The following is a 12,184-nucleotide window of genomic DNA, read 5'->3' as shown; positions in this document are numbered from 1 at the left end:
GCGAGGGGCTGTCGCGGTGGGTCGTCATGACCGGACCTCCGTCCTCTCTGGACGGTTCACGCCACGCGCAGTCCCGAGCGGGAGCTCTGCTCCCGTTCGGGAGAGCGGGTGATGCGAACCGGCCCCGGGAGCGCCGTCCCGGGAGCAGCGGCCCCACCTCCCCCGCCGCAGCGGACTACAGATCCCGGCGTTCCCGGCGCGCAGGCGCAGTGAGCGCGGGGCGCACGCCGGGCCCGGCATGGCGGAGCCGGAGGCCGCGCAGCCCGGGCGGCCCCCGCCGGGCCCCGGGACGGGAACGGCGGGGACGGCGGGGGCGAGCGGGGTGACGGCCGCAGGAGCGGGATCCAGCGACCCGGCACGGCCCGGGCTGAGCCAGCAGCAGCGGGCGAGCCAGCGCAAGGCGCAGGTGCGGGGGTTCCCCCGCGGGAAGAAGCTGGAGAAGCTGGGGGTCTTCTCGGCTTGCAAGGTGGGGGACAGCGGGACCGGGAGGGCGGGAGGGCAGGGGATGGGCTTCAAGGCTGTGCATGAGTGGGAGATGCAAGGACGGGCGTGGGTGGGGGTGCAGGGCATACAGGAGTGGGGGTTCCATGCTGTGCACGGGTGGGGGATGAAGGGCGAGGATGCTGACCTGAGTGGGGGATGCAGGAGGGTGTTGCAAGCACGTTTATGGGCGTAGGAAGGGAATTTCGGGATGCAGGAGGGTGAGTGCAAGGAATACATGGACAAAGGATGCAGGATTGGGGTGTACACGGGGTGCAGGACGGGGGTGCTGGGCTGTGTGCAGGCAGGGGCTGCAGGAAGGGAGTGCTGAGTTACCCAGGGGAGGTGCAGGGATGTCACTGGGCAGGGGCTGCAGAGTCCTGGAGCTGCACGGGGGAGTGTTGGGGTGGCGGGTGATGGGCGGTGCAGGGTGGGGGCTGAGAAAAGCTGGGCTGGGTGAAAAGGGGTAGGTGGGAACCAGGGAAATCCTTTGGCCACAGAAGGATGGCACGCATGTGGCAGCGGGTAGGCCGCCGCAACCACCGCTGCCGTCCCTCTTCCCAGGCCAACGACGCCTGCAAGTGCAATGGCTGGAAGAACCCCAACCCCCCCACAGCCCCCCGCATGGACCTGCAGCAGCCGGTGACCAACCTGAGCGAACCGTGCCGGAGCTGTGGCCACGCGCTGGGTAACTCCTGTGGCACCTCCCGGGCAGGGCGAGGGCTGCCGACCCCCTGGTCTCACTGTGGCTTTCTCTCCGGCACAGCGGACCACGTGTCCCACCTGGAGAACGTCTCAGAGGAAGAGATCAACCGTCTGCTGGGCATGGTGGTGGATGTGGAGAACCTCTTCATGTCAGTGCACAAGGAGGAGGACACGGACACCAAGCAGGTGTATTTCTACCTGTTCAAGGTGCGTCTGGGGGTGTGCATGTCTCACTGCCCCACTCATGGGGGCACTGCAGAGTGTCTGGTCATTGTGGGGACTGCTGTCCCACTGTTTGTGCTCTGTTGGAGCTGGCACTGAAGCTGGGGCTGTGAACCATCCCACAGCCCAGAGACCTGGAACGCTGACCCTCTTCTGGAGTGACTGCTCTCCTGGCCCTGGATTCCCTAGGGGGGCAGTTCTAGGGGATGAATGGGTGTGCTCCAAGGGCAGCACCGGTGCCTTCCTGGCTGAAGAAATTGGAGCAGCGCCATGGTGGCATTCAGCCACTTCCACCATTCCTGGAGCATCTGGTTCCTGGGACTCTTTTGACCGTGTCTGTTGGTGTCTTTGTAGCTGCTGCGGAAGTGCATCCTGCAGATGAGCCAGCCTGTGGTCGAGGGGTCCCTGGGGAGCCCTCCCTTTGAGAAACCAAACATTGAGCAGGTGAGGCTGCCGTCAGGCTCATGCACTGCCCTGATGACTTGTCCTGTGTTCTGCTGCTCTTGTACAGCCCCCTCACTCTCTGGGAGGCAGCATGGAAGACCCCAGAGCAGTCCCTGGCACCTTCCAACTGTCCTGTCCTCTCCCCAGGGAGTCCTGAATTTTGTGCAGTACAAGTTCAGCCACTTGCCGCCCAAGGAGCGCCAGACCATGTATGAGCTCTCCAAGATGTTCCTCCTGTGCCTCAACTACTGGAAGCTGGAGACACCGTCCCAGTTCCGTCAGCGCTCCCAGAATGATGATGTGGCCACCTACAAGGTCAACTACACCAGGTGAGGCCAGGGGGCCACTGAGCCAGCCACCCCGGGGTCTAACTCCCAGGACTGTCTCCAGCTCTCCCAGACTGTCAGTCCACTAGGAGAGCAGGCACCCAGTGGGGCCAATGCTTCTAAATGTCACCGTGCCCTTCGTCCAGCCTGCTCCCGGCAGCATGGTCCCAGGAGGGATATGGTTGCTCTGGGGTCTCTGGTTCCAGCCCTGTCTCCAGAGCCCCTTCCTGTCCCACAGGTGGCTGTGCTACTGCCATGTGCCACAGAGCTGTGACAGCCTGCCCCGCTATGAGACCACCCACGTCTTCGGGCGCAGCCTCCTCAAGTCCATCTTCACGGTGACCCGCCGGCAGCTGCTGGAGAAGTTCCGCGTGGAGAAGGACAAGCTGGTGCCGGAGAAGCGGACACTGATCCTCACCCACTTCCCCAAGTAGGTGCCCAATGTGGAGATGGTTGCTGGAGCATGAGGGACGCATTTGGGACGCTTGCATGCTGATGTGCCACTCCCTTCCAGGTTCCTCTCCATGCTGGAGGAGGAGATCTACGGTGAGAACTCTCCAATCTGGGAGGCTGATTTCACCGTGCCAGCTGCGGAGGGTGCCCAGCTGGTGTCTCGCCCAGGTATTTCAGGAAGCAGCTCCCCCTGCTTGGGGGCTGAGGGATAAAGGGTGAAGGTGTGGCAGAGCGGTGGCAGTGGCTGGGCTGCCGTGGCGTGACGAGGCATTTTCCAGCAGTCATGGGCACCGTGGGTCTGTTGCAGCTGCAGTCAGCACCGTTGCTGTGCCCACCACTCCTCTCTTCAGCAAGAAGCTCAGCAGCAGCAGCTCAGCCACCAGCCTGGACGCCAGCACCCCAGAGCCCCTGCCAGGTAAGGTCACATGAGCCCACGCCAGGAAGCTAGAACTGTCTCTGGTCCATCCCAGCACTGGATGTGCTGCTCTGCTCCCATCCCAGGAGAGAAGCGGAAGCTACCTGAGAGCCTGACGCTGGAGGATGCCAAGCGGATCCGTGTCATGGGAGACATCCCCATGGAGCTGGTGAACGAGGTCATGCTGACCATCACGGACCCTGCTGCCATGCTGGGCCCCGAGGTATGGGCTGCGGATGCTGGGGTGCCTCTGGTCCTCTCCAGGTCCCACAGAGCTGCTTCCCCAGAGTGTCAGGGTGGAGTGGGGCTCTCCCAACAGAGGGTGTGCAGGCCCAGTGACCCCCCCCATGCCCCCAGACCAGCCTGCTGTCGGCCAACGCGGCGCGGGATGAGACGGCGCGGCTGGAGGAGCGCCGCGGCATCATCGAGTTCCACGTCATCGGCAACTCGCTCTCACAGAAATCCAACAAGAAGATCCTGATGTGGCTGGTGGGGCTGCAGAACGTCTTCTCGCACCAGCTGCCCCGCATGCCCAAGGAGTACATCACTCGCCTCGTCTTTGACCCGTGCGTGGCTGGGGGATGCAGGGGGGCCGGTGTGGGGGGCTCCCCTCACCCTCGGCCGTGCTGCCCGCAGGAAGCACAAGACCCTGGCACTGATCAAGGATGGACGAGTGATCGGGGGCATCTGCTTCCGCATGTTCCCTACCCAGGGCTTCACGGAGATTGTCTTCTGCGCTGTCACCTCCAACGAGCAAGTGAAGGTGAGAGCAGGGAGAAGGGAGGTGGGCACACACGTGTGCCCCCCAAAGCCTGGAGTGGGCAGGATGGTCTCTCTGTAGCTGGTGTAGGGCTGCCCCAGCCCCTTGGGCAGCCAAACCTGCTCAGCACTGGCCGGCCCCGAGCAGTGGTAGTTGCTCCAGGTCATCTTCCAGCTGCCGTTTCCATGGGTGGGAGGGGGTTGTTTATCCCAGCTGGGGCTGCCTGGGGGGGTTCCTGTCTCACGGTACTTCCCCAAGGGCTATGGGACGCACCTGATGAACCACCTGAAGGAGTACCACATCAAGCACAACATCCTCTACTTCCTCACCTATGCAGACGAGTACGCCATTGGCTACTTCAAAAAGCAGGTGGGCTCCTTTCCCTGGGAACTGCTCCCAGCTCTGCTGCACACCTGCCTCCTCCCACCTACGCCCTCCCACCTGCCCCTCTCTCCTAGGGCTTTTCCAAGGACATCAAGGTCCCCAAGAGCCGCTACCTGGGATACATCAAGGACTACGAGGGGGCGACCCTGATGGAGTGTGAGCTGAACCCCCGCATCCCCTACACCGAGCTTTCACACATCATCAAGAAGCAGAAGGAGGTATGGCCCAGGGGTGAGCATGAGGGTAGGTGACTGCCAGCCACCCCCCGAAGGCAGAGGAGTGGTTTGGGGCTGCGCTGGCCCTGAGAGCAGACTTGCAGGGCAGCGAGGGGGCACTCTGGCTGGGGTTGACACTGGCTGGGGTTGTCTCTGACCCTGCACGGTGGGTTTGTGGGGTCCCACATCACAGTGTGGCTCCCTGGAGCATCCTGCAGCCCCCACTCATCTGCTCCCTTCCAACCCCCATTCCCTGCAGATCATCAAGAAGCTGATTGAGAGGAAACAGGCGCAGATCCGCAAAGTCTACCCAGGCCTGACCTGCTTCAAGGAGGGCGTGCGGCAGATCCCCATCGAGAGCGTCCCTGGCATCCGTGAGTCCTGGCAGGGGGTCTGGCACGAGGGCTCTGTCCTCCCTCCCCATGGCTGCAGCACAGACATGGTGACACTGACACTTGTCTTCCAGGAGAAACAGGATGGAAACCACTGGGGAAGGAGAAGGGGTGAGTGCTGCGTGGGGGTGGGCATAGACCTGCAGCAGCAGGGCTGGGGGCTCAGCTCGGGCTGTGCCTCAGTCTTAGTGTTTTCCTGGCCCTGGAGTGGAGAGAGGCTGATGGACACTGGCTTTGTCCTGCAGGAAGGAGCTGAAGGACCCGGACCAGCTCTACAACATGCTGAAGAACCTCCTGGCCCAGATCAAGGTGTGGGCAGGAAAGGACCCTCACTCCAGGGTGCCTGTCCACCTGACAGCCCTCAAAGCTCTCTCCCTTGGGATGGGCTGTACAGGGCTTTGCCCTTGGGGACTGCTGGGGTGACACAGGTGTGGGAGGAGCAGGACCCCTGGGTGCTGGAGCGGACAAGGGTTGTGTGTTCATTGCTCCAAGTGCCCCCCACTTCTCCCCAGACCCACCCCAGTGCGTGGCCCTTCATGGAGCCGGTGAAGAAGTCAGAGGCACCAGACTACTATGAAATCATCCGCTTCCCCATTGGTAGGTTGCTGTGTCCAGCACCCCAGGACAGGATTGCAGAAAAGGGGGTGGACGACCCCACATTAATTGTGGGGTCTGTGCTGGGGACTCGTGTTTGGGGTGGTGGGAGCCTCAGGATAGTCCAGAGTGAGAGAGGGATGAATCGAGACCCGTGGCTGATGTCCAGCTCAGTGGCTGGGGGGCGCAGAGGCCTGGGGAGGGGTCCTGACCTGTCCCACCTGCAGACCTGAAGACCATGACGGAGCGGCTGAAGAACCGCTACTACGTCACCAAGAAGCTGTTCATCGCCGACCTGCAGCGCATCATCACCAACTGCCGCGAGTACAACCCGCCCGACAGCGACTACTGCAAGTGTGCCAACACCCTCGAGAAGTTCTTCTACTTCAAGCTCAAGGAGGGGGGGCTCATCGACAAGTAGCGGGGGCCGGCCTGGACCTGCTGTGGCCACCGGCCCTCCTGTGGGAGAGACAGGGCTCCTGTGGGATCCAGCCCCACTCTCTCTGTTGCTAGGAGCTGCTGGAGGGATTGGTGCTGCTGAGCAGCCTGGGGAGCTGGGCTTTCCTTCTTGGGGAGCCCCAGGGGCTGAGGGGCTGGTGCTTTTATCCCTGAGAGCTCAGAGCAGCTCTGGCTGCCTCTCTTAAGGAATGGGGGTGAGGCTGGAGCTGCCTCATCAGGATCTGCCCGGGGCAGGGACAGCACTGAGCTCCTGCCTCTGCCTGGGGAGGGGGAGCCCCTGACCCCTGTGCATCCCCCTTACCTGCGATTGTGCCTTCTGCCCTGACTCCCTGTGACAGGGCAGGGGCACACAAGTGCTTTGGTTTCTGCTCCGTCCACATCCAGGCAGCCCCCACCCCTCACACTGAATGTACAGCGGGGTCAGCCCCGCGCTGCCCGCAGCGGTGCTGCTCCTGGGCCAGGGTCCTGCTGGGCAGGGGGCTCTGCCCTGCACACCCAGCTCCTGCTGCCTCTGTCAGCTCTTCCCTCCCCCTGGGGCAGGTCTGCCTTCCCTGCCTGTACATCCTCCCTGCCTGCCCCTGTTGCCAGCTGGGGAGTGGGGGGCTGCCAGCCCCTGTCCTGCCCCTCGGAGTGCCAGGGAGGGTGGCTGCCCGGTGCTGTGCTGGTCTCTGCTCCCTGCTCTGCTCTGGCTGGCAGCCACCTCTGCTTGTCCCCCGCCTTGCTCCCCCCTTCCTTGTGCCCCCCACCCCTTTCCCTGCCCCCCACTCCCCCATTCCACTTGACTGGTGTTTTCGTTTGTTTGTTTGTTTGTTTTTTTTAATAAATGTCCTTGTGCAGCCCCAGATCCATCCTTGGGGCTCATCCCAGCGTGGTAGGCGGGGGGGATCAGCTGGGATGTTCCGGAAGGTGCTGGGGAGGGGAACAGGAGCAGCTCGGGATGGGGACAGAGTGAAGATCCCCGTGGATGGGCTGGGGTGCACTGGGCACAATTGGGGTGCAGCGCTTGGTGGGGGTGTAGGGTGTTGACGGACCGGGGCGCAGGGGCGGTCTGGCGACGGGGAGGTTCTGTGGGAGCTCCACTCGGTTTTGGTTTCGGTTCCAGTTCGCAGCAGGGGACCCTAGGGGGGCTCGGCCCGGCTCGGCTCGGCTCGGCTCGGCTCAGTTTGGCCCCAGCGCGGCCGGCGTGGCCCCCCCCTTGCTGGGCCTTCCTCCTGCCCCGCCCGCCGCTCTCGCCGCCGCCTCCAGTTTCGTTTCTCGGCTGCGGCGGCTTCGGGACGCGGAGCGGCGGGGAATGGAGCTGCGGGGAATGGAGCTGCGGGGAATGGAGCTGCGGGGAACGGAGCCGCGGGGAACGGAGCCGCGGGGAATGGAGCCGCGGGGAATGGAGCTGCGGGGAATGGAGCTGCGGGGAATGGAGCCGCGGGGAATGGAGCCGCGGGGAACGGAGCCGCGGGGAACGGAGCCGCGGGGAACGGAGCCGCGGGGAATGGAGCTGCGGGGAATGGAGCCGCGGGGAATGGAGCTGCGGGGAATGGAGCCGCGGGGAATGGAGCCGCGGGGAATGGAGCTGCGGGGGTACCAGCGGGAGGCGGCGGCCCCGGCCCTGAGCGGCCGCAACAGCATCGTTTGGCTGCCCACGGGCGCCGGCAAGACCCGCGTGGCCGTCCATGTCTGCCGGCGGCACCTGGAGAGCCGGCGGGGCGGCAAGGTGGCCGTGCTTGTCAACAAGGTGCTGCCCTGCCCCGGGACCGCGGGAGCCACCGCTGGTGGTCCTGGCCGGTGCTGAGTGTGGTCCTGTGGGCGCAGGTGCACCTGGTGGACCAGCACACCGACAAGGAGTTCCACGCGCTGCAGGACACCTTCAAGGTGACGTCCATCAGCGGGGACACCAGCCACAAAACCTTCTTCGCCGACTTGGTGAAGAAGAGCGACGTTGTCATCTGCACAGCCCAGATTCTGCAGAACGCCCTGGTCAGCGCGGAGGAGGACGTGCACGTGGAGCTGACAGGTGGGCACCGGGCTACATATACTGCTGGCCCCACAGCCGTGGCTGAGCCCTCAGCTGAGCAACCATCTCACCCTGCTCCCCTCCCTGGCCCGGAGCAGATTTCTCGCTGCTGGTGATAGACGAGTGCCACCACACGCACAAGGACGCCGTCTACAACAAGATCATGCTGAGATACCTCCAGCGCAAGCTCAGTGGGGAGCAGGACCTGCCACAGGTCCTGGGGCTGACGGCATCCCCTGGCACTGGGGGGGCAACATCCTTTGAGGGGGCCATGGAGCACATCCTGCAGGTACGTCCTGTGCCCCCTGTCCTGTTTCAGCACAGCTTCCCCTGGCGTTCAGCAGGATGTCCCTCGGGATGGGGGTTGATGCCCAGGTGTGTGGGTGGTGGGCAGCCTGGAGGAGTCATCCCCGAACTCACCAGGTGAGCACCACGTGCTGCATTGTCCTGGGCAGCTGGGCTCAGGGTGGAAGCAGGGTCTTTCCCTCTCAGATCTGTGCCAACCTGGACACTGAGAAGATCACATCGGTGCAGGACGAGTGGCAACACCTGCAGAGCCACGTCCCCCAACCCAAGAAGCAGTATGACCTGTGCCAGGAGAGAGTCCAGGTGAGGGACAGCTGCTCAGAGCCCTGGGGCTGCTCACTGGGTGGAAGATGAGACCCCCAAGCCCTGCTGGGTGAGGGGCCTTCATCTGCTTCACTCAGGCCAGTGTGAAAAATCAGTTGACCCAGAGCCTTGGTGCTGGGGGATCCTTGTAACTGTCTGGGTCCCACCATGCAAGCAACCACAATTCCTGGGTCCTGAGCCCCTCTCTGCTCCCAGGACCCCTTTGGTGAGCAACTGAAGAAGGTGATGGTGCAGATCCAGAAGTACATGGAGAAGCCAGATTTCCTGCGGGACTTTGGCACGCAGATTTACGAGCAGCACATTGTGGAGCTGGAGAAAAGAGGTGAGGGTGTGGAAGTGCGGGTGTGGCAGGGCTGAGCCACGGGGACAGGCTGTGACTGCCGTGTCCCCTGCCCTGCCAGCTGCAGAGATGTTTTGTCGCAAGACGCGGGTGTGTGCCCTGCACCTGCGCAAGTACAACGACGCTTTGCTGATCAACGACACCGTGAGGATGGTCGACGCCTTCCAGTACCTCCAGCAGTTCTACAGCGCTGAGAGGGATAAGAAGGACCCCACCGAACAGTTCCTCACTGCCACTTTTGAGGGTAACAGAGGCGCCTGAAGGGGGGTGATGCTGGCTGCATTTGGGGTGCAGGGAGTGTCCCTGACACCCTGCTCACCTGTGCAGAGAACAGGGCGAGCCTGCAGGCACTTGCTGGGGATCACCGCTATGAGAATCCCAGGCTGGCCAAGCTGGAGGGGATCCTGCGTGAGCACTTTCAGCCCCTGGGCACTTCTCGTGGCATCGTCTTCACCAAGACAAGGCAGAGCGCCCACAGCCTGCTCAGCTGGCTGCAGACCACGGCCACGCTCCGTGAGCAACGCATCAGGGCCGCTGTCCTCACGGGTGCCGGCTACAGCAACCAGACCAGGCACATGACACAGGTGAGTGGAGGGTGGGCAGGAACTGGACCGACCCCACTTTGCACATTTTGGGGGTGCTGTGGGTGCTGCCCAGGTCTCAGAGCCCTACACAGCTGCTGAAGCATCACCTCCCTGTCTACCCAGAATGAGCAGCAGGATGTGATCAAGCAGTTCCGTCAGGGAGCCCTCAACCTGCTCTTCTCCACCAGCGTGGCTGAGGAGGGCCTGGACATCCCCGAGTGCAACATCGTGGTCCGCTATGGGCTGATGACCAATGAGATCGCCATGATGCAGGTGCTGCCCAGGCTCCCTCTGGCCCTGCCAGGATCCCCCCAAAGCTGCAGGGTGGGACATGGGGGCCCTTGCATTCCCCGCATGCAGCTCCTTGGGGATGAGCTCAGCCCCTGGCAGAACACCTCCTTGGGAAGGCACATGGGAGGGTGGAGGTGGCTCTGTCCTCACAGGATAGCACAGAAGGGTTGGCTGTGTCCCTCTTCTATTGACTGCAACATTTGGACCTTGCCCTGCAGGCCCGGGGCCGTGCCCGTGCTGAAAACAGTGTCTACTCTGTCCTTGCCAAAGCCAACACCAGAGAGGTGACCCGAGAGCTGCTCAACGAGGACCTGGTGGAGCTCATGAAGAGGGCGATTCAGGCAGTGCAAGCCATGCCTGAGCAGGAGTACTTCCAAAAGGTGGGTGCTGGATGCTGCCACGGGCATTGGCAGGGCCAGGCAGCTCTTGCTGCCTGCTCTGTCTCAGAAAGCACCAGATCCTGGGATGGGGTTGTGTGAGGGGCCTGGGCCAGCGTGTGCCCGTCCTGCCCTGCCTGTCCTGCTCTGTGCTTGTGCTCCTGGGATGATGCATCCCTCGGCAGCATGGATCTTGCCGTGTCTGCCATCTGTCCTTGCCCACTGTCCTGTGCTGACCCCTGTCCCCCACAGATCCGGGAGCTGCAGCGGGTGGCAGTGGCCGGCTGGCTGATGAAGGAGGCCAGGATCAGCGAGCGGCGGCAGCTGCACGACCCGGCCGCCGTTCGCCTGTACTGTGTCAACTGCAACGCGGCCGTGTGCCGCGGCAGCGACATCCGCACGGTGGAGGGCATGCACCACGTCAACGTCAACCCCACGTTTGGGTAGGAGGCTCACGGGCAGGGCTGGGCAGGCAGATGGGTAAGGGTAGCACCAGCCTGCTGTCAGCTCTTTCTCAGGGACCTTGGTACAGGGAGATCGCAGGAATTTTGTTTGACTATGGGAGCACCTGTGCTGCCCTGTTTGTGTCCCCTGGACCATCATCCTTACTGTCTGGTGGCCTCTTCCTTCCAGGTCGTATTACAGAGTTTCCTCTGGGAAAATACAGTTCCAACGGACTTTCAAGGACTGGCAGCCCGGCTGCCGTATTTCCTGCAAAGACTGCAGCCAGGTGAGCACCACAATTCCCCTGTGTCTGCAGCCCAGTGAGAGCTGGAGGGACAGGAAGGGCTGTGCCTTGTGCCCCAGCTCACAGCTGCACATGCCTGTGTCATGTGTGTGCTGTGGGACACGGACACAGGCTGTCTCCAAAGGAGGGACATGCCTTGGGAGTAAGGAACTGTCCTGTCCCTGTGGCCCTGCAGCCTGGGGACGCTGGGTGTGCCTCTGGTAACTGTCCCCTCCCTGCCCACACAGGAGTGGGGGATGGAGATGCTGTACCGGCAGGTGAAGCTGCCTGTCCTCTCCATCAAAAACTTTGTGGTGGAGACACCAGCAGAGAAGAGGAGGTACAAGAAGTGGGGCACTGTGACATTCCCCATCAAGGCGTTTGACTACGTGGAGTACTGCTCTGGCACCTACAGCCTGTCGATCTAGCACAGGCTCTGTTCAGAAGAGGACTATTCACGGGGTACTTTCAGGATGCTACATGAAAAGGGGAGGCTTCCTTGACCCTTGGACAGAGAGCCACGGCTCACTCCTCTCTTCCTTGCTGGTCTGAGCCCCAGCAACATGTCCCAAGCTGGAGCCCATGGCTGCTGAAGGAGCTTTGCTGCACCCATGGAGAGAGGATGAGATGCTGGGATTGAAAACCACCCAAACCCTTCCTTGCTCTCCATGCTCTGCCTCCTCCGCAACCCTGCCAAGAGAACCATTTCTGTGTGTCCAGGACGTAGCCCAGTGCTGCTCCACTCTGATTTATGAACTCGATGGGTCTCCATTAAAAACACACATGCTAGACTGAAGGGACAGGGTGGCTGCATCACTCGTGGCAAGAGCTGGTTGGGTACGGGAGGCTTTGAGGGGGGACATTGCCCCAGAGCCAGAACCCACCGTACCCCGTGCCAGCAGAACAGGGGTCTCCAGGGGTCAGTGGAGTCTGTGAGGCTGCCCCGGCCCTACCTCACCTGCAGACCTGAGCGACCCATCTCACCCACCCACCCAAGACTGACCCTTCCCAAGGCCCTGAACGAGCCTAAACCCCTCTGGGGTCCTGCCCTGCGGGACTCCGAGCGTCCCCTCGGTCTCAGCTGGGAGCGACCAGGGAAGCCCTTTTGCGTCCGAGCTGCGGGGGAGCCGCGGGGCTTGCGGCAGGAGCCGGGACCGGGCTCGGGCGCAGGACCGGGCCGAATTTGGCGTGGGGGATTCGGTACCGAGGGGCGGGGGTCGGCTTTGGCGCGGGGGATTCGGTACCGAGGGGCGGGGGTCGGCTTTGGCGCGGGGGATTCGGTACCGAGGGGCGCAGCCCCGGACCGCGCGTCCCCCCGTGCTGCCCCGCCGCCGGCCGCTGGAGGGAGCCCCGGGCCGGGCTCGGGATGCCCGGAGAA

The 12,184-nt window shown here is 63.1% G+C and overlaps 3 protein-coding genes across 3 annotated transcripts in view; 2 read left to right on the top strand and 1 right to left on the bottom strand.

The window, feature by feature from the left end:
* ODAD4 (outer dynein arm docking complex subunit 4) overlaps positions 1–12,184 on the bottom strand; it is a 241,591-nt gene that overhangs the window by 118,651 nt on the left and 110,756 nt on the right. The window lies entirely within an intron of this gene.
* On the top strand, positions 210–6,689 carry KAT2A (lysine acetyltransferase 2A). The gene is made up of 18 exons (XM_068212322.1): positions 210–466; positions 1,045–1,168; positions 1,247–1,392; positions 1,762–1,851; positions 1,999–2,180; positions 2,416–2,607; positions 2,692–2,798; positions 2,938–3,045; positions 3,132–3,268; positions 3,403–3,611; positions 3,682–3,808; positions 4,064–4,174; positions 4,264–4,407; positions 4,664–4,778; positions 4,871–4,907; positions 5,042–5,105; positions 5,309–5,393; positions 5,618–6,689. The coding sequence occupies exons 1-18, from the start codon at positions 239–241 to the stop codon at positions 5,809–5,811; spliced, it is 2,400 nt and encodes a 799-aa protein (XP_068068423.1). The 5' UTR covers positions 210–238; the 3' UTR covers positions 5,812–6,689.
* On the top strand, positions 7,396–11,495 carry DHX58 (DExH-box helicase 58). Its single transcript, XM_068212336.1, has 12 exons — positions 7,396–7,578; positions 7,656–7,857; positions 7,956–8,146; positions 8,350–8,466; positions 8,683–8,809; positions 8,889–9,071; positions 9,155–9,411; positions 9,535–9,684; positions 9,921–10,082; positions 10,332–10,522; positions 10,713–10,809; positions 11,055–11,495. The coding sequence occupies exons 1-12, from the start codon at positions 7,396–7,398 to the stop codon at positions 11,232–11,234; spliced, it is 2,040 nt and encodes a 679-aa protein (XP_068068437.1). The 3' UTR covers positions 11,235–11,495.

The sequence above is a fragment of the Anomalospiza imberbis genome, chromosome 22 (genome assembly GCF_031753505.1).
Source record: "Anomalospiza imberbis isolate Cuckoo-Finch-1a 21T00152 chromosome 22, ASM3175350v1, whole genome shotgun sequence".
NCBI lineage: Eukaryota > Metazoa > Chordata > Aves > Passeriformes > Viduidae > Anomalospiza > Anomalospiza imberbis.
Note: the sequence above shows the minus strand (reverse complement) of the source record. Positions and strands in the feature narration are given on the sequence as shown.